Raw genomic sequence first — 27,421 nt, 5'->3', positions numbered from 1 at the left:
AGAAGGTTACATGGGACCCAGTGGACCTGCTTGGGCATGAAGGTCCCCTCTCCATGCTTGCAGTTTCTTTTGCCATCTTCTGCAGCTCTCTGCCTCAGCCCCACTTCTGCAGTTTGTACGTGCAAAACCAACCTCTCAGGGCAGATCTGGTGCTGGGCACCACCAGTGACTGGGTTGCCTTTCAGTGACCTGGTACAGCAGAGAAGTTGTGCTCCCCTGTCTTTTATGGGGGATGAAATGATCTAGTAGTAGATTTCTCAAAACTCATGGAGTCAGTGGCCTATTTCTAAATGTCAATCAGCATGATGGGAAATTTTGTGATCAGAACAGACTATCGGTCAAAAATTACTGCTTAGGGAATGTTGAAAAGTGGCCTTATGAAGGAGAACAGCTACAGAAGTGTAAATGCACTAAGTTTGATATGATAGAAACATCTGTGACTGAATGACTGTGGTTTCTCCAGAGACCTGGTGGGTGTGACCCAGGATGTGATGTTCAGGAGACGCTGAACTTCAAAGGAGGCCAAGAGAACAAGTTGATTCAAAGACAATCTCAAAGCATGAGAGTAGCCTATTCCAAAGGGCAGGAAGTCAAAGCTATGGCAGGAGTTCAGGTTGGGCAAATCAGGAATTCCTGACCAAGCTCAAATGTTGGAAAAAAGAATAAGGGGAGAGCAGAAGCAGGGGTGGACTAATCTGGGAGGAATAGCATTTCCCAGACTGTTAAATTACATAACAAAGCTTATCTGCATGCCCAAAAAGGACCTTGGAGAGACAATTGCAGGGTGGGGAAACCATGTAATATTCTTCCTGGGATATCTTGTGGGATGCAGGAGAAAAACAGTTCATGATCACAGAAGACTTATACTAAGATATTTAGGAGGGGAAGCAAAGGTGGGACAAGACTGATTTAGGTAGATTGTGAGGAAGGAGAGTGGTGAAAAAGACAGGTAAGAGACTTAAAAGGGCAACTGCATATGAATAGTTGGCTGGTCAGCTCACTTGGCTGTGCTCTGTGTCTGTTTGGGCCAGTCTGTCCTGACTTCTTCAGCTCCTTCCCAGCTCTTCCCTGGGTGATGGTTTTCCAGTCTGTGTGCCCAGGTGTGTACTGGGGTGTGAGTACAGCAGTGGCTCTGTGTCCCTGGTGCTGGTGGTTGCAGTGAATGTGGGTGTGGGAGTGATGGGGAGCAGGTGACATGACTTGGGAGCAAGGGGGTGAATGTGTCTCTAAGGGTCCATTCTGGATAAAGCAACACCGGGATGTCTCCAAAGTCAGGAACTATGGGACCAGGGGAGTTCTAGCTGGTCCTGTGTGTGTGTGACAGACAAGCAGGGAAGACATTAAAAAAGCCAAACCTAAATCAAAGTTAAAATTTGTAAGATGTGTAAAGGCATCAGGAATGGCTTCCACCGACACACAAAAAGCTGAACAAACACCAAGAAAAAGATGGGGCAACTGCTGATCAGGGTAGGTGACCCAGTCTCAAAGAACACTGATAATGCAGAGGTGACTCAAAAACTTAACATTCTCTTCACTGGTAAGGTCTGTTCTCATGTCTCATATGGTCTTTTTTGTGCCTACAACACTCACATAGGCATTTGGGGCAGAAAATTACTACTCATAGTAAAGATGGAGTTACAGACCATTTAAACACACAGGTTGAATCCAAGTCCCAGAGGAGACACATCTGAGGGTCGTAAGGACAAGTAGGCTTATGTCACTGCAAAGCCACTTGTCCTTGAGAGGTGCCTCAAGCTGTGTCTCTCTGAAGTCATTATTTCATGATAATGATTTGCAGAATATTTTCTAATGACTAACTAGGGGAACTAAAGAACTTTATCAGACAGGTCACCAAAGATACTGGGATTTAGGGAATTGAATACAGATGGAAAACTAGCTAATGTTTTCTTGAAGAAAATAGCTGAAGTCAATTGCATGTAAGGGAAACCTCCAGGTAGCTTAAGGTTGACTGTGAATGCAACATGCTGTGGAATATTATTTGTGCTGCCTAAATTAGAATCTTAAGTGTTCTTGATAAAACACGTTAGGCATCAGGTTTTAAAATAAATACATCCATTATGACTGCTAAAATGTTATGGATGGCTAATGATGTTGTAAAAATAAGCTGTCTTTCCAGTTAAGCAGTAGTGTCATGAAATAAAAAAGAAGGAAATACTGTGTGTGACAGGCCCTTCCAGAAGGAAGACATTTAGTCATTGCCATTCTTGGAAAACTTGAAATATCACTGAATGATGTCTGCAGGTTATCTGGCCCCAGCAATTGCTCAAATCATGGCTTTAAGTATAAGATTATATTTCGTTACTCAAGGTGTTCTTCAGTTCTTCACTTTTTTTCTTCCACCTCTATGGATGAAGAGGCAAGAATTCTTTGGGAAGCCACTCTCATGGTGATTTTAAAAAATGTTTAATCAGAATTTCTCTTGCTGCACAGTTTGACCACTGTCCTTTGTCTTTCCACTGTGCATGCCTGAAGTAGAGTATAGCTTAATCTTCTTGACAATCCTCTCTAGATAGTAGAAGAAATTATCCTTTCTGGATAACTTTCTGATATTGTCTTGGAAAATTTGTTGCTATAGCATACAGAAGTGTCTCATGGAGACCTGTGGTATTCAGACTTTTACAAGGTTCTGGATCCCATCCACATGATTTTGTGAAGATTTTTAAGAAATGCTTCCTCTTAGATCAATATTTTTGGAAGAAATTTATGAGATTAAGGGAAGCTGGGCTAAAGAGTTACAGCATGGCTGTGTTAGGAGAAATTAGGGGTTTCTTTCCCCCTAAAATTATTTCCATTAGGGATTTGGTGAAGCAGAAGTTGTGGACTCTGAGTCCTTGAGTCCTAGAATAAAATCTCCATTTTATCTAATTTATGTCCTTCCAAATGTCCTTACTTTCACATGGGAGATCACAACTGGAAGAAGAAAGGAAGCAAATTACATTTTCCCCTCTTCAAATACTGTGTTATAGCATTGAGGAGGAATCTTTTATCAGTAAGTGCTAAATTTTCCTGATCTGCACATTAACTTGCAAAATCTTTCTGATTGCCTGGTAAGGTATGTTTATATGGATGGTTACTCCTGTTTGCTGTTGTCCTATGAAATTCTTCTTCAATTAATGGTTCAGGGATGTTTTGTAAAGGTATTTAAGTTTTATGTATCTATATGTTAATTTTTCTAAAAATCTACCTGATCAGGAAAGTCCTACCAGACATATCACAGAAAACTACCTCAAATTTTTTTATATTACATTTTTTCCCACCAGGCTATGGTGACTTCATAAGAGAAAAGTGCTTTTCAAGGCCAATAACAGAGCTTAAGATTCCTGAATTAATTGATTGCATTTTTCATTGATGTTGTGCTCTGCTGAAATGGCATTGGAATGACAGATTTTAAATAGTTTCTTTCTAGGATGTGATGTATAAACAGTCATATTATTTCAGCAGAATCAAGCAACTCTAGAGTTGCACTGACATGAAGAGACATACCCTGAGGAGTCTCAGAAGTGGTAACATCTGTCCTTCAGCTCCAATATTTTGAATTGTACCACAGCTTTGACTGCCCTACAAATTAATACAATATGTCTGGATGTGTATTTAAAGCTGATGTCCAGGGCAGGGCTGTTTGGAAACAGCTATTCCTTGATCATTCTCCAGGCAGACATGCACAGCCTGGTTCCTCTCCCTTGTCTCTCTGAGCAGCCCCAGCCTCCTGTGCTGTCTGTGCGAGCTCGCTTGCTGCCAGCTGGAGCCTGGACAGTACTGACAGTGCTGTTCTCTGTCAGACAGGGTAACAGACACCAATTACTGATTTTTTTCTTTGTTCATTGTAAACAAAGATCCCAAAGGGTCCAAAACATTCTCCCTCTTTGGACCAAGCACCTTCCTCCCATTTCTGTGCTTGTTTCCCCTGCTGGCTCTCTTCAGTTATCATCCCATCTGCTCCTTCCCCTTCTCTTGAGAGCCTGGCAATTCTACAGGTGCATCCTGAGTTTTGCTGTTCCTGAAGAATTTCCTGCTGCCACCTGTGTTGCTTCTTGTATTTTGCAATTCCCAATTCCTTTTTTTCTTTAGCCAAAGTGCTGGGTTTGTAAAAAAACAAACTGGGGGTTTTCACATTGATTTTGTCAAGGAACGAGGCAAAATGCCAAGAGATCTCCTCCTACATACCAGCACACTGCTCTGGTGGGGAGAGATGTGGAGTAGCTCCAGAACAGTTTGGGGAAACAGGTTGCTTCATTCTTTTGTATCACTTTCACCAATTTTTGTTATGCCTTTCTATTATACATGTCAGAAAATGATGTCCTTGGCAAATTAGAAAAACACATTCCAAAGTGTATTGTTTGAAGCACAGAGTGGGAAGAGTGGGAGGCTCATTCATTCTACCTGAATCAGGATATGAAGAAAGTGTTTTTTGCTCAAGACATATTTAATTTATAGAAAAATTTAAACAGCTGTGGTAGTTGAGTCTGCAAGTGAGAGCTGTACCAAAGCTAGATTCTATCAGTGAGGGATCGTACCATGATTTCTGATGAGGTTGCTGTACTTTTCTTGTGCAAAGCATTTTTCAAGGTTTAATTTAGCACAGAGAAAAAGCACATGCAGTAATCCCACCAACTTTCATGAAACTGAGTGCTTCTTTTCTAGCCAGTACTAATTGTTATGCTGCTCACACATTCTGAAGAGAAATACCCATAAGGCTCCCATCCCACTGAGGCAGCCAAGGAAACTAAGTTGACACAGAATTAAGCTCTTTGACTCCAGGAGTCCATAAACAGCACAATTACTCCTAAAAGACCTATACAGGGTAGGTATGCCATTTGTAATAGCTTCATGGGATGGCTCAAAGGTCAAAACCAAAAAACTTGACAAAGATCTTGTCTAGTTGACAACTATGTAAAATATGCATTTGTATACATGTGTAGAAATATTTGTCTGGGATTTGATGCTGCATTTTACAAGACTATTGGCTATGCTTACTGTCCTTAAATACTTTTCTAGTGATATATATCAAGTGATATATGTCATATAACCCCATGTTAATGTGCAGTGGTGACAGAAAGTTCTGGGTGAAAGCCCAGAGCATACATTCTGAGTTGTAGAAATACCAGCTCTGGATTTTATGGTACCTTTCATCAAAGCAAAGGGATAAGTAAAAATGAAACTCAACACAGGCCAGCATGTCCTACAGCTGGAACTTGGTATTCGAAGATTAAAGTTTCCATGAGATACTTTGCTTCTTTGCTTGCTGCTCTTCAAAATGGCACGAAGTGACCTAGTATCTTTTGCACATCTGTACCTTGACACAGTTTAGCAGATAGAATGCCTGTCAGTTCTTTAGCACTCTTGACTTTACCTGCTGCAAATAGGGGGAAAAAAAATCTTCCTGCATTTTGGTAGCCCAGAATTCGCCAGAGTCTTCTGGTTACTGCCTATGGTACTTAGATTCTTAGTTAATTTTTTATTAACTGACTGGGGGCTGGTTAGTAGGGGTATCACTAATTGCATACTGGAGGAAATCTGGAGGATTGTCTCTGCACTTGTGGAATTTACCACACTTACTGCTTCCACAGGCCACAGGTATTCCTAGGCAAATGGTCACAAGTGAGAGATCACTTACATCACTTCCACAGCTCTGCCTGCTGCTGGAAGGAAATGTATACTATAATTTCCACCTTTGTTTTCCTCTAACAGAATTTCCAACAGCATTGTTTTCTGCTAAAATTACAAAGTAACTCATCTGCACAGAGATCAGGTTTACCTTAGCTGCAGAGACAGGGAGAAGGTGGGAGGAGGGGGCTGCCAGGCAGCTCGGGCCCTCTGGCACAGGGTGAGGGGACATACGTGCCACCCTCCCAGCTCCAATTTCCTGCTCCAGTCTCCCTGCCAGCCTGCACTGGAACTCAGCTGCTGCCCTAAGGGAGTGAGGCTCCCTGAGCTTGCCTTCATAATTCTCAGGAAGCTAGGAAATCAGATGCCTGCAGATTATAAACAAAATCGGACAGATTATATTCTTTGCCTCTTATGTAAAATTGCATGTAAATTTAGACTGGGCAGAAGATGAAATTAGGAAAAACCTGAAAATCAAAAAGAACTTGTGAAGTCTTTGAGCCACCCTGACATTTGGCTAAATTAAGATACTGTGCCTCCCCATACTGAGCTATTTTAAACCAAACTTCTTGGCTCTGCTAAAAGCACTCGTCTTCCACTTCACACTATTGTTGAAGCAAAAAACATCAGAATTATTTCTAGGTAATTCAGTTGAGAACACTATAAAAAGAGTTAGCCTTCATGGAACAAAAAGTATTATTCAAATTCTTGAGGTTTCAGATCACATTTCACTACATTTAAGATTGTTGATTGAAAACATAGTAATGTCAGCTGAATATCACATCAAGACCAATATGACAAAAATAAACACCGGCGGTATAAAAAGGGCAGAGAGATCATCAAATTGTATTTGCTTTATTCTCATAACTTTTTACTCCAGAGCACTCAGGACTTTGCATTTAATAATAGGCAGAGCAGATGTGAGCAAATCTATATGTATCCATGCACATACATGCTGGAAAAAGGAACTGCTCTGAATTAGAGTTCAGCTGCTGTTCAGATACAATGACTGAAATGTATGTAGCAAAAAGTAGGTTAGTAGAAGGGGAGATTATATTAACTTCTATAAAGCAATGAAGAATGTGAGATAACTGAGTTCTTATGTGGTCCACGAAATGGGCACAACAGGAAACACTGCCTTAGTCTCAGTAGCTTCCACAGGTCTGTCTGCAGAAATGCAGAAAACCTTGTAATGCTCCTGCACATGATGTTTTAATTTGTCATCAGTAGCTGTATATTAATAGATTTACACAGGATTTTGGCATCCAACAGAACTCAAAATTAAGTTATATACATATTGTTTTCATCTGAAACATTTTTTCACTCAAATTCACATCTGGAGACAGCTGGTTTTGTAGTACTGCTAGTACAAATATGAATGGTTGAAACATTTTGAACCTATATTTGTGAACTTCCCCAGGCTTGAATGAGTTTAAGGAAAAGGGCAGGTGTCTTTTGGACAGTATGATTTCTCCACATTTGGCACAGCTCTTACATAAGACATTGCTAATCAGAGCATTTCCTGGGTTTTCAAGACATAGCACAGGCTCACCTGGCTGACAGTCACCACTAAAGTGTAATATATCTCTAAATAGTACTATTCACATCTTTATAGATGCAGAAATAAATAAAAAGTCATGTTCATGTCTCTCCTTCCCTCTGGGAGTAACAAATGACCTTATTGTTACTTGCTTTGCTGACACTTCTGCCCCTCACCTCCCGAGATGCCAGTCACACTGTTCTTTTGCACAGATTAAAACCATTATGTTAAACTCAGAACAAATGATTCACACTCAGCTTGAAATTTGCTGCCTCAAAAAATCTCAGGAAACCTATGTGTCTAGAACTTTGCCTTGTTGGTTTTTTTTATTAGCTACATTATTTGGTTAGCTAAAAATCCTTATGATATTCCCAAGTTTTTAAAGCAAGTTTGAGCCACTTTATTGAACAGGTATTAGAAAAGAAATTGCTGTCTTTGGTGCTGAGTTGAAGTAATGGGAAAAGAGGAAAAAACATTAGAAATAAGAAAACACTGTAAGAGGTGCTGAGTGTGTTGTTTAAAAAGAAAATCTCAATTGTTTAAACTGTAGCTATCTTACTTTATATTTTTATATTCTTTTTCCAAACCAGAATTATTTAACACTCTCTACAGAGTGTTTGGTACCATGTGTAACTGCCAGCACTGACTGTGTTGCTGCTGGAGTCAATCACATGCAGAGGCTGGAAAGCTTTCATAAGCTGGAAAGCAAAAATTGGCCAGCTGGGATGCTTGGCTTGTGGCTGGAAGTTGCCTAAGAGGCACATGGCTGGTGGATGGTATTAAGCTGTTCTCTGGACCTCACACACAGGCTGGCAGGTAGGACACACCAGCCCTGATGCTGGCTGGGACACCTGGGAGCCTCACACACAGTCTCTATAGCCTGTGGCCCAAAATGTGTCATGATATGATCTTCTGTGGGCAAATAGAAGATTGGTCAAAATTGCTTGGCTTTAGCTATCTGAGATGTGACTCAGACACCTTTAGCTATGAGGTATTACAGATACCTTTCTTACTACTCTGGTGGCTGCTGTAAATAAAACATGAACAAATAAAACAATAAAAAATTAAGAGGGTATTCAAGGAACTGATCAAAGACCTAAAGTTACAGCACAGATAGGGAACAATTTTGAGGTATAATACACCCTGGATTTTTAAAGGTCTGTAACTTCTGATTTCAGTGCCTTTGTGCTTTCAGTGTTTTTTGTGTCTGAAACAGATACAAAAATCCTTCAAGCTGGAGCCTAAAGCCACCTGTTACATAGGCAAACCCAAATATGTGTGCAATGTAAAGAGATTTGCATTAAAACCAAAGTAAAGATTATTACAGGCAGGGAAGCAAGACAAATAAGCAACTACAACATATTTTAAATATTTTATCTTTCCAACATACGTGGTACAGTTGCATGAGGGATTGAAAAGATGTAAATCTACTATGGACCCTTAAATCAGATTCATTGAGATAACAGGAATATCCTCTCCAAGTTCCTGGCAACCAGTCCATACAAACACAAATAAATAATATAGAAGCTAACACAAAATGTGCAAAACGTATCTACATACAATTATTCTCTGTAGAATGACTATTTTTTTCTGAAGATTTATGTGTCATCTTGGTAGCTGGATGTCCTGGTTGTTCAGAGGAGCCTCTAGCTGAAGCACTGGAATTCACACAAGTAACCCAAGAAACCTTCAGGATGGCATCTGCTCTCTCCTTAGTGTGCTCTGAGCCCTGTATCCGAGTACACTGCCAGCAGGCCAATGTCTGACTTGGCAGGTTCTTTATCTGAATTTGATATACCATAAATCACACTGTGGTGGAGAAACTGTGGAACTTTCCAGACCTGGTATTTCTGACTATTTGCTATCCAGTGGCCAGGAAACAGCCAGCTGAGGAACAGCTGTACAGATGATGAAGCAATTGCCATTATGTGTTAAAATACTGCATGCAAGTATGCATCCAGGATCTTGCTGTACCCTAGTTTTTAAGTTTGGCCCAAGCACCGGACCACTTATGAAAATGAATTTACTTTTCCACTGTCTTACCTATTGCATCTTGTATCAAGTGAGCAATCTAAGATCTCTCCCACTTAAATTTATATTTTGCCTTCCCAAAACATGATAATCAGTCACTTAGTTTCCAAGGTCAGATGCTAGGATGGTTTTACAAACAAGTAATCTCTGTGGGTGATGTATGCATAGTATCTTTTTTCTTTCTGAAATATGTGAACAGGAAGTATTATTCTCGGTTTAATTCTGGAGAATAAAGATAATAGGAAATAGTAATGAACTTTTATAAAAAGAAAATGAAGGGTTAGGCTTTCTAGCAGCAGTGGGGTAATTTCTGATACTAAAACAAGCCAATATTTAGTATGCAAGGTTTTAATATGGCAGATTTTCCAGTCCCAAAAGTAGGATGAAATTGCAGTTAGAAATCAGGTGAAACCAAATTTATACCCAGCTAAGTCAGAGGATATTGATTCAGTTGATTAGCTCAGTACACTAAAGCAAATCGGAACAAAAAGACTGCAAAAGAAACAAACATGAGCTTGTTCCAGCTGCCTCCTCTGTCTGAAGATATAGGTCCTCTTTGTGCTGCTGGTGCAGATCTGAAGAAAAGAAAACAAACAGGATGTTCACAGCACAGAGCTGAGTTAGGATTCTTTTAAATATCAGGGGTTTGTTGCCAAGGATGAAGTTTGTGGCCCAAGTGCTAAGCTAGAAGTTTCTTTATATGAGCCTGCCAACAGATTCCCTTTGGGTGTCATGATTCTATAAACAGAATATCTTTGCAAAACCCTGGGAACTCTTCTTTCTGCCTTTACACAAGAGCCTTCTTGTCTCTCCACAACCATTTGCTGTCTCTGGCCTTATGCTTGTGATTTCATAGTGCTCTTCTAGACAGCAGTGGTCCTGGAGGACTGTATTCTTGCAGCACTTGGTGCAGTAGTATCCAGATCCACTTCTATGTCTCCCTGACATTGCAATAATGCAAGTGATCCATGCCACCGCTAACAGCTTCCATCTGGCATCCTTCCTGCTTACATTTGTAAGCCATCTCTGCCATCTAGTGGGTATTTTTTACTCATAAGTTTTTTCTAATGTCAGGGTGTCACCTTAACCTTAAGCCAAAGTCTAAATTTGACTCAGCAGGAACATCGTTCAGGTCTGGAGAGGAGTTAAGGGGCACCACCACCATGCAAGAAGCCCCAGGTAATTACAGCACCTTCTAGGCCATCCTTCTGCTACCCTGACTCAGCTCTCTCCTTTGCTATGCCCATCTAACAGGAGTTGTGGTGAATAAAAAGTCATTTTCCAACTCTGACACTTTTGGGCTCAGGACATTATTCTCTGGAGGCTGAGAGGGCACCTATCAGCCTTGTAATAGCAGACAGCCCTGGTGAAAGGGATGCATGAGCCCCTGCATGCCTGTTTCACTGTTCACTATGAACACTGAGAGCACCTACTCTGCTAAGGAAACTTTTCCAAACAGATACCCACTCCAATTAGTGATACCCCTACTAACCAGCCCTCAGTCAGTTAATGGACCATCAAAGAACACAGAAAACATACCTAAGAAGGTTATCACCAAATAATTTATATGCATCTGCTTAAGGCTCTTTCTGAAAAGGCAGCTAGTTTCAATGGAGGTGGTGTTATTTACTACAGAGAATCGAGTGATTCTGGGGAGAATATAAGTATTCATTGGCTTGTAGTATTTAAATTACTTAAATTTCAGGGAGAAGAAATGATAGTTTTGTATGCCGATTGAGAAGCTCAATTGTGATTTGGGACATATAAGAAATTAATCAAACTTATTACAGTGCCATGCATAGAGGATGGAATACAGTGCTCATGAAGGAAACAAGCAAGGAAGCTTTTCCTAAGGAGGATGAGAACAGCTGAGTTGCTTAGAAGTTACCCCAGGAAAATGTAAGACTGGTGTTTCAAGTACACCAGGGTTATGTTACTTTGAGTACCAACGTGGATGGAAAGGAAGGGGCGGCTGGTCCCCTGCTTACACACTGCAAACGCCATGCGGCAATACTGCAGAACTGCATGCTCACCCTTAGCTGAAAGGAAAAACACATTAATGGTTTCCAAAATCCTTCTCATCCAGGTGCCCTCAGCTGAGTAACACACCCACAACACAAAACTTTGAGGAAAATGATTTAAAACCTGGGAGAGGAGAAACATCTGTTAACAGTTCAATAAAATATTGTATTTTTCAAAGTCCTGTGCTTTTTCTTCCAGTTTGTTAATATTGTCACCATGTTCACAGCTATTACTTTGAAGGGGATAACTGTATTTTCATTTGACATGTTGTCCTGGGGTGACCATTCAGTTGCAGAACAAGGAAACCATATTTTAATCCACTGTGCAAGTGGCATTTTGTAACCAATTAAAGCCCTAATGGGAAGTTGTTCTATGATCTACTGCCTAGAAGAAGTCTGGAGTTCCAGGGGTATTTATAAAACCACCATTTTAATAACATTTATATGCTGGTGCTAGGATATAAATTGCATGCGAGAATACATGTTGCATTGCAAGGTGAGTAAAAGTTTTCAGTGACCAGAAAGAACAGGGAATACACACTTTCTCTGTAGGTGTGTTCCAAGAACTGGACATGTGTCACAGAAGGTGATGTCCACCTCCTTTTCCGTACTGCATGAAGCACTACAGCCCCTCCCAGAGGCAGGCAAGCTGGAGTTGCACCTCTGCTGCCATAACCAGGGACAGCAAATCAGGACCTTCATAGCTGAAGTTATCATTGCGATATCACACAGGTATTAACAAACAAAAATTTGCATGTGCTTGAATAGGGAAGAAAGGACAGTAAGAAATAAAGCATGGATTATCCATAAAAAGAAAATAACCATAAAACAGTGTTTATGTACTGGTATATTCTACAACATTCCAAACAGTGAGGAAGTTCTAATTCAGATGTTCAAGTATTTTATGTCTACCTATATATGCAACAGCATATAGATTATGAAACATAGTCAGAATTGAAAACAGTAATCTTTACTGTAAATTCACCAAAATACATAATGAATTAATGTAATGCTCTTCATATAATATAGATAAATATGGATAAGTATGGAGTTTGGGAGCAAGAAGTTATGTCTTGGATGTAATCTGCATTCTTTGTAGATAACTCACTGACCCAAGGTAAATACATCAAAATATAGAGATTAAGTTTCACACAAAATGGAAGATTAAAAGAAAACTTCCTCAAAATTTAGAACTGACAATTCCAGTAGTAGGAGAAATGTCCTTTAGATCTGTTGCCACTTGATTTATACTTTGATTAGTCAAGAAATTATATTAAAGAAAGCAACTTCAAATTTGTAATAGGTTTTGTATCAGAACAGTGATATGTACAAACTTTACATCATCAATGATATACAGTGTTACTGTGTGATCAGTGAGAACCATTAACACCTAATTTTGAACAGCAGGTGCTCACAGACAGCTGTGCACAATTTGTGAATAGAAACTGCTAATTCAATCCACAGTAACTGACAAATTCAAGACTGCTGTGTATTGCATATGGTGAATGTATAACAGGTGGTAGAGGTGGGATCTGTTGAACTGTTGACTTCTGCATAATTTATTCAGTTGTAACGACACTGAGGATAGGTTGAACTTCTTTTACTTACGATGCAAAGGCACACTTAGAATGATCAGGATTATCCAGGCAGAGTAAGAACATTACAGACCTGTGAAAATACCATTTTATTTAGCACCTTTCAGGCAGACAACTGAGGAAAACAAACAAGAAAAAATTAAACAAATTCACAGTACTATTATGTTTAAATCTTCCCTTCATTAAATTTATCTTACAATCTATGGGAATGACTAGAGCTGTGAAACCTATTGTGAATAATTGGTAATTCTGCAGACATTCAATAGTGTTTTTAACTATTGTTTACATTTTAAATCCAAGTACATGAAGCCAACTTCTGTGTCTGACATTGAGTAAGTACAATGTTCCGCTCAATCATACAATAAGATGCAGTGTTTTGCTCAATAAACAACCAAAAAATGCCAAGTCTGAAAAATGTTGCATCATCGCTCCAACACATCAGTCCCTCCTAAAGACACAACATTAATGGCACTTCAGTATTGCACAGTAAGAATCAAAATAGATAAGGTGTTTCTGCAAATACAGCATAGTAATAAAAGGTTTTCACTTACTTGTAATTGTCAGTGCAAGTGACATCGTAACCAAGAGTTTCCAGCCTGTTTTCTAATATCTTTACACTATTAGTTCCACAGGAATCTCTGTGAGAAAGGATTTCAATATTATTGCAAATCTTCTGTTATATAATTTCTTTTCACTGAACTTGATGAAATTAGAAAAGTATATCCCCATCACTTTGCCTATTCTGTATTCCATAGCACCTCCAGAAGAATGGTGTACATTGTTCTTTATGCTTCATTTGCCTACATTACTGTTGTTTCACAATTTATCCTTTTTACAGTTTAGAGTCTAGAAGATTAGCTTTAGTTAGTGTAGCATTTTCAGATTCTATCCACTAATAATCTCACATTTAATATTTGACTAGACGGAAAAAGACTTAAGTAAAAGACTTTTGTAAAATAGTAAATGTTTTGTTTGTAATATTCTTTGGCAACTATTTAGGTAGTGATAATGCTGATGCTATCTGTCTTTACAGAGTTAGTTTGTTATAATAAATGAGAATTATGTATGTTGTTAGAAGCTTCTTCTCTCTCTTGAATATTGAATAATAGAAAAATACAGAAATAAAAAAAACAAGAAACAATCCTAAACACAGCTCCTGTTTCTAGTACTGATTTTTTTCATTTGAAGTCCAATTAGTATAAGAAAGTTTACAGAACCTACTGAGACCTCTAAACTTGCACCAACACAAAGTATTAAAGCCAGTGCTACTTATCTGCTGGTCAGTAAATACCCATGACTAAAGAAATCATATGGAGACCAACAAAATAATTGTAGAAAACAATTAATAAAAATATACAATTACTCCTATGCATCCATTTACTGAAACATAAATTAAGATTCAGTGCTTGTCTTAGCTTTTCTTTGTAAAAAGGGCAACTTTTGCAAAGACTACGTGTATGTTATGTCCCTCCCAGAGGATATGATTCTTTGATTTAGAGAGACAGGCTGAAAAATGCTAATCTGAACTCCACAGTATTAGAGTGCTGTGTAGAAAAATGCTAATGTAGACTCCACAGCATTGTGGTAAAATACACAACAGACAGCCCAAACTGTTTTGACTAATCAGTTTTGTTATATTTGTTTATTACTTATTTGTTTGTCTGCTTTATTTAAATTACCAGCAAAATGAGACACTTAAGCCTACATCTTATTACTGGATTAACTACTGAGAGAAAAAGAGCCACCAGTTGGTATTTGCCTGCTTCTACAAATTTTCAAACAGTTAAGATAGGTGAAAATGAAAAGAATGCATACAGCAAAGTAAAAGAAATATCACTTATCAGCACTTAATCTAAAATTCAGATTGACTCTTAGTAAAACTGCTCATGCTCTATCTTCATTCAGGGTCTGAATCCATACACACATCTAACCAGACTTGGCTCTAGATCTAATATTACAATTTATTTATATTTTCTCTAATTCTGGTATTTCTATACTCTCTGAGAATGGCAGGTTGTGTTTCCTGTGTTCATGAAAGCATTTAAAATACATTGATTTAAATAGTATGCAAATATAATCAAGCAGAAAGATAAGGTGAAATTTTAAAGACAGGTCCAAAAGGGAGAAATTAATTTTTATTTTGAAGACATAACTTACAAATCTGGTCCTTCAATATCATCCACAACCCAAATGAGAACTTGAGAGATTTTGTCTTTCTGGAGATTAGGTATTTCATAATCTGCAAAAAAACTGATTCAAGAAAAAAAATTGAACTATAAAGAACATGAAAATTAAACAGTCCTTTTCCTCCTCTGTATTAATGAATTCACCTAAAAGTGAACAAGAATGAACTACTAAAAATGCAAAACCAAATAAAAAGCCTTTGATACTTCCTCTTAATATCTAATTTAACAAGATATGAAATCCAATGGCTGATTTTAATGTCTCTAGATTGATTTTTTTAATTTTTTTTTTTTGTGAGATGCTGGCATTTCAAAGCCATAGATTTCTAAGCCTTTTAGCAAGATGTAGTGCAATGATTTCCAATCTTTTAGGGGTTTTTTCACTCAGAAAACTTGTAAGGGCTTGTAAGCTTGTAAGACCTCACTGAATGCCTGGTCCAAGTCTGGGCCTAGGTCTCTCCTCTAATTTGCTATTTGCCTGTCATGTGTCTTCTTAAATGTCCATTAGATCTCTAATAGACATCTATGTCTTCTATTAAATGTCTATATCAGCACTACAGTGTCTCTGGGCCCTTTTCAATGTTCTGAGACCTCCACAGAGAAGAAGGGACCACTAGTTGCCACTTCCTGGATGGGACCAGCAGCGACAATGCTGGTCTGTCCTCCTGGTGCCTACAGGCAAACTACCAGGGCTCTGCACATGTGCTGCTTGCCAGTATCTGTTGGTTCATGAAGTCAGCAAATTATTTTAAATTTATGGTGAAGTGGAACAGGAGGACAAATACCAAGAGTTGCTTTCTCTGGTCCCATCTGGTATGGAGGGAGCTCACCAGAGACCAGTAGCAGCAACAGCAGGTTTGCCTTTCTGTCCAAGGTGTCCAAGCCTGTCCAACACGTAGTGAAAATATAACAAAAAATAAAGATTCTAACTCATTTACTCAGTCAAGCACATGTTATTGCCAGAAAAAAAGAAGCTTGCTCCCAAATTGGGAGAAATCTTTAACTAGAAGTCTCAGAAACTGTGGAGAAACAATGTAGAACTGACTTCAGTAAAACAAATTTTTGAACTGGCTTCTATTATTAAAGAAATCTGCCAACTAAATTCATTCTGTGTGAATGAGCAAAGTTATTTTGCCATGAAATGAGAAATAAATCTTAACTGAAATGATATCAGGTGACTTAATGATTATTTAAGTGTTCAAACTTTAAAACGGAATAAACTTCGAAAGAGGCTTTGAAATACTTGAAAACAGACCAGAGAGATGGTAAGGAAGACAGGCAGATCTTTCAGATTACTTTCTGCTATTTATAATTCAGCTTCCAGCTTTTTTCAAACATGAGCTCTTAAAAAATTCAGTCATAAGTGGACCAGAAGATACACAGCAAAGAAAACAGATGGAGTAACTGGCTTTGCTTTCTCCTTGGCAGGCTGAGTTCCAGTAGTGATTTCACTGGTTAAAATACCACCAGACTGGCAACCCAGAGAACTGGTGGAATTAATGTGTGTGTGAGATGTTTTTGAAATAAGGAATCTGTAAACTAACAGAAATAAGGAATTAATTTCTGAAATAAGGAATCTATAATAGATTCTGGGTATTGCCCTGCTGCCAGGTATTACCATCTGCAGAAGATTTGATCCCAGCTGACCATTTGACCAACCTAAGGAGTCTTTTAAGTCTTTGTGATTAGCTGAAAGTTCTGTACAGAGATGGATGTTTTGGGACATAGAGGTAAGTAGTTAGGAGGTGTTTTGTAAAAGATAGTTCTTCTCTTCTATCCAGAGATAAAATTGCCTTTTCAATGGTCATTTTTAGTCTTCATGAATACACAAGAGGAGATTCTCTTCTATGGGTTTTTAAAAAATGTAATATTTTATCTGTCTTGGACAGGACAGTTGCTGAGGTAATGAAGGATGCATTTCTTACAGATAAGCAGTCACTACAGACACATAGTGAAAGTTCTAAAGGGTGTACTTTTACAATAAATTTTGAATGTAAGCTTAGATGAACTTCTGCATGGTGGTACACCTCTGAATCAGGAAAAATACACTGTCCTTAATATAAAAGGAAGAAGAGGAAGCTCATTTTTTTCATTTTTGCTGTTATCCTCCTCAACAAACTTTTTTTTTTTTTTTCTTTCTGGAACAATAATAAACTTCAAACTACATCCACTCTTGGACATGGAGAAATAAATACTTTCCCTTTAGAACTTACCAAGTTTGCTGGTAGGCCTGACAAAAGCTACACTCCTTGTAACAATATCATCTATTTGGACGTGTCCCTGAAAAGAAATTTCCTTAACACTCATCTTTTTGAAGACATACACATTTTGCCACAGTGTATTGTCTGACTCTAGGGCAGCTTTCAGGGCATTCACCATGCTTGCCACAGCAGCTTGTAAAATGCAGGAGTTGAAAGGATTGTTTCCATCCACTAGGAATTAACCCTTCAGCTAGGGACAATTAACAGTTTTTACACACAACTCAGCAGACTTTGATGCAACAGGTCCTTTCAGCTACACTTTCATGCTTTGTGCAGCAGAAGGCCCAAATAATAGTTGAATTTTCTTTTTTTGTAGCCATCACACAGTCACTTCAGTCAGTTCTCTACACAGAAATCAGTTAGTTCTCTTACCCTGTCTGTGGATAAGCTCCTCCCTCTGCAGAACCATTCAGCAAGACCTGTATCACCCCAGAGCTGTGCTGTGCATACTGCAATAGATAACAGTGCTTTTCAGATTTCACAGATTTGTCATAAAACTTAGTATTTTATTGCAAACAACAGTAACCAAGGAAAGAATTTTACCACAAAGAATATCATAACTGCAAAAATAATACTAGATTAGCACCCTAGCAGGTCACTGAAGCAAAAAGGACAGGAACCAAACAGGCCATGGTTTACTTCAATGATTCTTCTCAAGCTATTTTCTCACATTTATAAGTAGTTTCTTCAGCACAATAAGAAAGCATTTTGGCATTGCCTGTTGAATTTGATATGTGAGTAAAGGGTTTTCAGCAAGTCTGTCAAATTAGGACCTGTAATCAGAAGACAGTCAGTGTGCTTACTGTACTTAGTATATAGTTTCTATTAACAAAGCTAACAGAATTTTAACACATTATCTACCTAAGGTGAATGTTAAATTCTCCTTGCTAAAACACTGCAGCCAGTCTAAAACAGTGTATTTGTATCAGGGGAAATAATCCAGTAGAGTTAAAGGTTTAAATCTGTTTTGAACTAGCAATGTTTTCCTGTATCACCCCAGACACACCCACAGATATATGAACTTAGCACTAATAAAATATTTACGATGATTGAGGTCATCCTCCAGAAAGAATCCACTGCGTTGTTTTCACATTCCATTGCGGTAGGGCAGGATTCATAGTCCAGGCCTATAGGAAGGTATGTGATTTGTGCTATTAGAGAGATGACAATGACTGCAAAAAGTGACTTTAGAAAGCAACTAAATATATTTGTGCATTACTCACTGAACCCCCAACCTATGTTTGACATAGCACTGAAGGTTGTTGTATTTTTAAAATAATTTTCCATCCTTTATAGTTTACACAAACAATTGCATTCAGAGGATTCAGTAATTTGGCTGAAATGGTTCTAACTCTGTTCCTGGGATGCAGGGATGCAGGTTCAGAAGACTGAGAAGGAGGTTTATCCCCACTGCAGGACCATTTAGATTTCACTGTGTGCTCCCCTGACTGCAGTGTAAAACATTCACATGATACAAGAGAGAACGAGACAGTGAAGCTATCCCAGATTTTTCATGGGGTAAGAGCAAATTTAGTTTCACCAAGACACAGCAGTTGGTCTCTGTTATGGTTTTACAGATAAATGTTTAACATGGCACTCATTGTCTTACCAGGGCTGTTTTCCTGCCCACACCAGTTCAGCAAATTTCCAACAAAGCCAAAGAGAGTATCAGAGAGAGACATGTAGCGAAGTCCTCTGCCAGCAAAGCTACTGACTAGTAGCTGATTATTTTCCCAGAAAAGAGACTAGGAAAAAAAAAAAACCATAAAAAAATGTACCAACATTTGGGTGCGGACACAGTGAGATTATGAAAACAGTTAAAAACATGTTTTGGTATTTCTTTCAAAATTAAGTTAATAACCAGAAATGTTAGCTATCTCTTTAAAGGAACAAAGTTTTTTAATTTTCCAGAGGTATAAATTCTGATCACAAGTGACTTGAGGAACAGTACTAGTTTGCTGAGAAAGGATATGGTCCTCTTTTAAATATAGATAAGCCTAGCTTTGCCTGCCTCAGCAGACAGATTTAGGCAAATAAAGAAGACATTTTTACACCAGATATATGTTACCAGAAATTTCTCACATTGCTATGTGGTCTTATGGTGTGAAAAAACCCCATATGTCTAGATGTTATTTCCGTGTTTGTAGAACTCCTCATGAATTAAGCCGTGTTGACAGTAGTATTTGTTGGTTTAGCTTGTATCACTTAGGAATGAGGAACAATTGTGCTAGAGGAAAAGCTGCATTAAAACACAACACATCATTTACACTTCCACAGTTCTTTGCAATTGCCAGCACATCAAACCCTTACTGTTCTCTGGCATAGAACAACGTCCTCTCTCATTTCTGCTTTTGCTTGTTCAGTGTGTCAATGTTTAACATGGCACTGTCATGAGACTTAGCTGAGAGGAGTAAAAGAAAAAGGTGATAGCAGGCACAGCATTTGTTGCCAAAGCACCTAACTTAAGGAAAAGTAGAATTAGAAGATCAGGGACTATGACAAAGCTCCCAGCACAACAGGAAAAATGGGGGGATCTCTGTAGTATGAAAAGAGAGACATTGCTGAGAAGTTCCGGCATAAAATAAATGGAGCCACACATAGAAACATGCTATCAAGTCTGAGTCTAGTTTATAAACTACAGAGTCTAGTTTACAAACTACAGACTGGTCAAAAAGGGTGACTCACAAATCATTTACAGAATGACTTTTGAATTGTGTCACGTAAAATCTGTTGTATGTCAAAGAGCAATTAACATAAGAAAATATTACCTTGTTAGGTGGAATCGTGTGAAATGTGAGGTTGATAAATAATTCATAATCCTTAGGTAGAATGTTGCAAGGATTCTTGTTAATAAATGCATTTTTAAATGCTTCCCATATCTGTGAACAATTCTTCTCACTGTAATCATTAAAAAAACCAAATAGCAAAATTGTTTTTTCAAAGGTGAGCAAGAAAGATACTTGTTCTCAACTCCTTCAAATACCCGAATTAAAGTCTGTATAAGGCTAAGGCAGAAAACTGAAGTCAGGGTGTAAAAAACTTGTAGCTCAGGAAGAGTACAGAGATCTTGTCTTCTGAATCATAACTGCAGCAGATAAGGAAGAAGTAGCAAGGAAAAGATTAGCATTTACAGTGTGGAAACACATTATGATTCAACAAAAATCTTAGTAGATATGGTATACACAGGGAGTAATCCAACAGTGTAGAAATACTGAAGAAAAAGCTTTCTTTGAAATTTTCCAGATTCAAAAATAAGCCATTTCAAATAAATCATAGCTAAATATCCAACACTGCTGGAATGCAATACTACTCTTAAAATGTCAGATTCAAATACAAGATTAGTTGCTAAAAAGCTTTGATGGTAGAATAATGATGGTGACAAAGAGATGCCTTCAGTTTCTAGGCCCTGGGACTGCAGTTTTATCTTGCTGGAATGAGTACAGTGACAGGGACACACACTGTCACTATGCAGTAGCTACAAGAACTACAAGTATGTTGTTAGCATTCAACAGTTCAAGGGCTGAAATACGATGCTAGGCTGTACACTCCAACATTTCCCTTCTTCCAGCTCTCTCCTGGGGACAATAATCTCCATGGAGGGCCAAGACAGGCTGTCTGTCTATAGATGGAAGTGTCCTATCTCTTTGGACTTTCAGGATCACACTTGTCACAGCTCTGAGCCTGCCTGGAATAATTAAGAAGGAAATTTCTACTTTCACCAGTTTTCCACAGTACTTTCCCCATATATTTTTGCGACAATATCTATGCCAGGAACACTCTGCATGACAGAATAATTACTTTATGTGCATACAGTCTTCCTAACATGAATAGCTGTCATTGCAAAGCTCTTGTTTGAACAATAGTAGTCCTGATAAGTAAATCAAACTTTGCCATTACAGTGTTTTGCTCATTTAGTATCATCCATATATAGCATGGTTTCTGTTGGAACAGGTTCTTCAGGGAGCTGCTTTGTGACACTGAATGTCACAGGCACTTTAAAGGAGCCCTTGTGATGAGCTATGCAGGAAACAGGACATAGATTTTCCTACAGAAATCTCTGGTCATGCTTCCAACAACTATATAAAAATTCCCTGTATACTGTATATGGATCTTGACCTGAAAATTTTCAGTGATGCAGTATGATCCTTAATCGGTAGTTTCAAGGTTTAAACAGATTTACTTAATAAAAGAATTTGGACCCTATTTCTGATGTCAAGCTGTTATACTTTGGCTTCTGACAATTGCATATACTTAGGCTTCATTTTGCTGAAGAGCTTTCTACTTGAAGCACTTACAATAGTACTTGTGGATTATGATCAACCGAACTTTTAAGATCTTTCCTGACAGGTGCATCCATCAGTAACTTTCTGGTTAATTCACATATTGCTTTTTTTTTTTTTCATGACTTCTCACCCAGTTTTGAACAGCTTGTAAATCAAAAGGATTATTCTGCTCTGATACTCAAAACTTCTTAGCTGGCAAAAGTACTTATTGAAACTACAGGTCAGGAAAGGACTGCAGTTCAGGACAGTTCCTTCTAAACTTAGTAGACCCTAATAAGTCAGATTAATTTCACACTATTTAGTTTAAAATATTGTTTCCAAATCTTTCATTATATACTACAAATAAACAAATATGGAGGAAAAGCATTATAGGAACATTTGTGTTATTTAGCATACTCCTTTTAGGAAATGTCAAATATGATCTTAATTCAAACTCCTCACTTCTGCATGGCCACAGCATTTTGTAGAATGCCTCTTTGGATTGCCATTTTGTATAATCTGTTTTAACACATGGGAAAGTTTTCACTATGTTCCTATAAACATCTTTATGTTTTAATTATCTTGCAGTGTAAAGACATGTTTTGCTAGCTTCCTTTAAGTTAGCAAAGTTTTCTTAGAAAATTTGTGCATAAATTCAGAAGCAAAACCTATCCAGTTGGTCACGTCTCTATGAAAGCTAGCCAGGGGCAACTAAGAAACAGACAATGAACAGAAAGGGCTATTAAAAATTCTAATATCTATTTTGCAAGTGTACAGTATGAAATTTCCATTTTGTTTGGATTACATTATTTGCTAATACACCAAAGGAAAAGAGAAAAATCCCCACATTATAAGAATCAGTTGTGTAGCTCTTCTTTCAATAATGCCATTTTTGGTCAAAATTCAGGAAAATAGTCCTAATGTCCTGCCAGGCTTCATGCTATCCTGAGCAATGTTTGATGAACATGTTCAAACCTCTCAATTTTAAAATCATGTAGAAAAAATGTAACCAGAATTCAGTAAATCCCAAAACTACCATAAACATGAGACATTTGGAAATGTTTTCCAGAATATTGCATTTATAACTCTAACAGTCCAAATCAGTTAACAATATGGTTCAAATTTCTACAGTGACTATTTTTTATGTTGCTCATTTTAGAATATTCTGTATTATTCATGTCCTGCTTCAGATATAAATGAAGTGGCAACTGTTAAGTCCTGCAGAAGCTCTACCTGTCTAGAGCCTACTGCAAGACCAGATTACCTACATAGCTGTTAACTAAGTTCACATATTTTATATTATATATTGTAGGAATGTAGAAATCGACACTTAAAGTTTACTTCCACCTTCCTCTGGGACATGTTTATAAATTTGCCAAGCTTGAACTGTTCGATGCACTGTGTTATTAGCATTAGGATGATCTTTATTCCTTCATGAGAAACTTGGAAGAAAACACTTCTGAAAGGTTAAGAGTGTTATTGTGCAGAAGTATATTGTTTTGGCTTTGTTAATAGTGAAAAATTTGTTTGAAGTTCTTTATCTTCCTCTTTTGCAACAGGAATTGAAAATGGGGGGTTGGGCAATTGAGGTGATTTTTGCAGTATCATCTAACCCTGTTTTAAGACAGCAATTTAATGCTACAGGAACCCAGATAGGGCCCCTCTACAAATACCTCTTCACACTTTTAGGGCAATTTTTTAATGGCAGAATAAAGGGCTGAACTCCAGGAGATTGTCCTTCTTATTTTCTTCCTTTTTACTGAAGCCCTTACAAAGCAAGGAATCAGAAAAGTGCTCATTTTAGCAAAGTGTGTGATTTACCTCCAGTTCTGTATAATTAGCACAGCCAATAGAAGCTCACAGATAATCCTACTTAAGCAGTTGATTAGTACTTGATTTTTCAGGTGGATGAGCTAAACAGGTTTCTTTAGTACCAAAGGATATCTATAAAGTGAGGTGCTCCCCTTTGTACATGATGTGACATACAGGCATGCAAGGCAAAGCTGGTCTTCCCAGGAGTGCTCTTAGATTTGGCACTTCCAAAACACCATCCCTGTCATTTCTGTGTGTTGTTCTCTTTACAGAAAGTAATGGGGGGGGAGGCAATCAAAAGTGAAATAAAGAATTGAAGGATTAAAAATCTTGCCCCAATTACACTACTTTAATTAAAACATGATATCTATCAAAGTAATTTTGTTGTTTCCAGACAGCTACAAGCATGTTGGTTTCAAAAGGATCACTTTCATTGCTAGAAGCATAACATCAAACTTCTGATTAACAACCATTTGTACAGAACATAAAAAAATAATCCAGAAACAAGCAAAACTTACCCAACAGCAGGATTCACAGTTCTAATATAATCATAGCATCTTCCAATGAAAATACTTTCCAGGTTTTGAGTAGTACCTTCACCTTTCCATTTCTTTCCCTGCACTCCTGAGAAGCTGTTCATACAGAGAACAGAGACAAAGAAAAGAGGATAAAAAAGGCTCACCATCATGAATTCCTGACAATCCAAATTCTTAAAAGGAAAAAACCCCAAAGAAATAAAAAAGTAGAGTTCAATGATACAATTTAAATGGAAACCTGCAGTCTGAACGTTTAATATTTTTAGTACTAGCTACAACTCAGTACACAAGACAAAAGCGGGAAAAAAAACCTTGCTGGAAACTATAACCTATTTCCTGGAACGATTGCAGCACAGAGATACATCACTTCCTTGTGTCTAAACTATTCCTCACTTCAGAAAAAACGAAAAAGTTTGAAGGCCACCTGGTGATAACTGAAGAGAATTGCAGTATATCTCTGCAAAGGGAAGAAAAAAAACCCCTTACCACTTCAATACTTAGGATGCCTTTGGTTCGCTTAATACTCGTTGCTGTGCTACACATTTTGGTGTGATGATATGTGCACCATGTCTTTGTGAAAAAAACCTGCCTTGCAGTCATGAATCAATCATAACGAGAAACATAAGGATTACAACTTATATCTTGTGCACTGAACAAATGTCTTCAGCTTCTGCTGTCACTCTTCTCCAGGTTCTTTCTCCTAAGTACTCTGTTAGAACAACAAAAGGCACCAATCAGTCTAATCTTCAGAATATTCACTGGTACACACTGCTGTAAATACAGCCACATTGGGTTTTTTACCTTAAAAGAATAAATTCAACCTCCAAGTATTTTGTATTCAACCTCCAAGTATTTTGTATTCAAGCTCCAAGTATTTTTGCACTCACATTTCTCAGGAGCATGCTGGTTCTTTTCTTTCTTTCTTTCTTTCTTTCTTTCTTTCTTTCTTTCTTTCTTGTGTACTTATTTCTGTAGTGTCCCACTTCTGTTTATGCACTGGTACTCAGCTGGTGGATTTTGCTGAGGGAAAAATCTTGCTAATCATTGAGTAAATTCCTGATGATGGATTTCTACTATAAATCTGACAAAAAATAGCCAATTGGTTGCTACCTGTTGCTTCTCTAATGTTTTTTCTTCCTATTTCTCTTCCTAACCTCTCTATGTCCATGCTGATAGGGCATCAGAACAATAATCAAATGGTTTCAAGCCAATATTTTGGATTCAGGATTAGAGAGTGCAATAGTCCATGGAAGTCACTGAACATTTTATTTTATTATTAACTTAGCTGCAACCAAATTTTGCTCAGTAATTTCAGGGTCTAACAGAAGCCAGAATGTGATGTGAATCTTAAATGTGCAGAAATTGTCACTGATTTTTGCATCAAGGCTAGAACTTTTGCTTGAAATATACAGTATAAGTTAAGAAGTCATACAGATAGACACTGAACGTTTCTCCAAGTACACACTAGGTTAGGACACAGCACCTTGGGGAAGAAGATGTGGGCTCCCTAACAAATAGACAACCTGTCATAACATCCCAGAGGAACTGGATCCAAGAGTTGTTGGGAACCCCATTTCAACTCCTATCAAGCTTCCTTTCCTCACTGGTAACTTTTAGAAATACAACATCAGGCCAGAGGGCCTCTGATCCCACTCAGCACAGCCATTTTTAATTAGTGTTCTAGTTTTGTTCTAAATACTTCACATGAGGGCTAGATTAACAACCTGCAGGGTTCCAGTGGTTTGATAACCTTGAGAGTAAAACCTTAGCTCTGAACTTATCTTCTTCTAGCTCCCAGTCACTGAATCTCATGATATCTTTTGCTGTTACATTAATGAAGAATCCATCATCAGAACCATCCTTCCATGCAAATTCTTGTAAAAAATTACCAAGTCTACCCTTAAACTAGTCCATGAAAATTCAGTATTTTAATCCCTTTATCAGGTATTTTTTCTTGTAGTATTGCAATTCACTGCCACAAACTGGCTGCCCATCTTGCCTCCTGAGGTCTAGCAATTCATGGTGGATGCAGATCACTGTTCCTCGCTCTCTGTCCCTCTCTCCTAGAAGATGCTATTGCCCATGAAGAAACGTCAGAAAATTGGCAGCATATCTGCTCTGGAGATACTGTAGTTCACAGACTCAATATTAATCCAAACAACCATGAAATTCAACATATGTTTACATTCTGAACCCCAGAAGATGAGGAGCCAACATGTTCTTTCCTGTTATTTCTATCACAGGGGAGTGGTAAGTTCCAGCAGTAGGAAGGTGTAACAGACAGTAACATTAATCCTCTGTTACTACTCACACATGAATTTCTGGCAGAATAACCTCAATTCTGCATGACCACATGCTTTAGGCCTGGTAATAGAACCTCATATTCACAAGCTCCTCTGTAAGCAATGAACTTCAAACTTTGTTTCTTAAGGGTTTGTGTCTTCAGTGTGTTAAGTCTACCTACAGCAGTAACACAAGATCTCGCCTGCTCCCTTGTGTGCCAGGGCACACTCTCTATGAAAGACATGCTCAAGCTCAAACCCAGAGCTCTGCTCACTTGCCAAGCTGTAAACACAGCTGTGTGCTGGCTAGCCAGCTGCATAACACCTGTGCTTTGCCTTCCTTTCTTCCCTCCTGGGAACCTGCTTTTTTTTTTTCCCAACCCAAAGTTGTAAGAATTTAACCTTCCAAGTTTCGTGCATATTTGCAAATATGGCAAAGTAGGTCAGTGTGTTCAAAAGTCCTTCGAGGAGGAAAGGATTCATGGAAAAGGAAACGCCCAGTACCGCAATTGCTTGGGACTAATTTCCTTAGATAAAGAGATAAAGAGATTATTGTGCACAGTGTCAGCTAAGTAACACACAATGTGAGCTCTTCTGCTTAGTTCACTACTTACTTCTTTTACCAGCATTTTATTCCCAACATTAGTATGTTGAGAAATACCGGACTAAAAACTCACATGACTTTCCTGAAAATATTTCAACATGTTTACAATGAATTGCTTACACCTATGACCTCGCTAGCTCAAATACGTTTAATATCTGCAACATAGACTTTGTTCAGTTTTCAGTCAGAAAGGCCTGCTGCATCTATTGTATGTTTGACAAAGAATTTTGGTGACATTTACTGAACATTGCAATGCTGGTCAACAGTTTTACAACACTACATGCTGGTTGACAGTTACAGATTTTGTCAAATGGATGTGCAATCTCAACTTGGCCCAGTGTTCCTGCTTACTTTGAAATGTTGCACAAGCAGATCAGTATGATAGGCAGGTGTTTTTGGTTCATTTGCCTTGGAAGTTAAACAAACACACTTAACTTTACTTGTTTGGCACAAATGCTGCAAAAGGTTGGGTGCAGATTCCGTGCTGCAGCAGATACAAATAACTTGCCTAGGACCTTCTTGATGAGGTCACACTGCAAATCCTGTGTCCAGCTCTGTGCCCCCCAGTTCAGGAAGGACACTGAGGTGCTTGAGCATGTCCAGAGAAGGGCAGCAAAGCACAAGTCCTGTGAGGAGCAGCTGAGGGAGCTGCAGGTGTTTAGCCTGGAG

The 27,421-nt window shown here is 38.2% G+C and overlaps 1 protein-coding gene across 2 annotated transcripts; it reads right to left on the bottom strand.

Moving 5' to 3' along the window:
* Nucleotides 1-6,464: 6,464 nt before the first annotated feature.
* BST1 (bone marrow stromal cell antigen 1) lies at nucleotides 6,465-24,253 on the bottom strand. Of its 2 annotated transcripts, none has more exons than XM_021554371.3 (9): nucleotides 23,849-24,253; nucleotides 20,025-20,154; nucleotides 18,866-19,001; nucleotides 18,301-18,383; nucleotides 17,629-17,705; nucleotides 14,970-15,062; nucleotides 13,364-13,450; nucleotides 12,826-12,885; nucleotides 6,465-9,771 (listed from the first exon to the last, which is right to left on the bottom strand). In XM_021554371.3, the coding sequence occupies exons 1-9, from the start codon at nucleotides 24,016-24,018 to the stop codon at nucleotides 9,657-9,659; spliced, it is 951 nt and encodes a 316-aa protein (XP_021410046.1). In that variant the 5' UTR covers nucleotides 24,019-24,253; the 3' UTR covers nucleotides 6,465-9,656. The 2 variants fall into 2 exon arrangements, with proteins under 2 accessions (XP_021410046.1, XP_021410048.1); XM_021554373.3 differs by having other exon boundaries at nucleotides 9,683-11,235.
* Between the last annotated feature and the right edge of the window lie 3,168 nt (nucleotides 24,254-27,421).

This window comes from Lonchura striata, chromosome 4 (assembly GCF_046129695.1).
Source record: "Lonchura striata isolate bLonStr1 chromosome 4, bLonStr1.mat, whole genome shotgun sequence".
Lineage (NCBI taxonomy): Eukaryota > Metazoa > Chordata > Aves > Passeriformes > Estrildidae > Lonchura > Lonchura striata.
The sequence above is the reverse complement of the archived record's forward strand: the minus strand, read 5'-3'. Positions and strand labels throughout refer to the sequence as shown.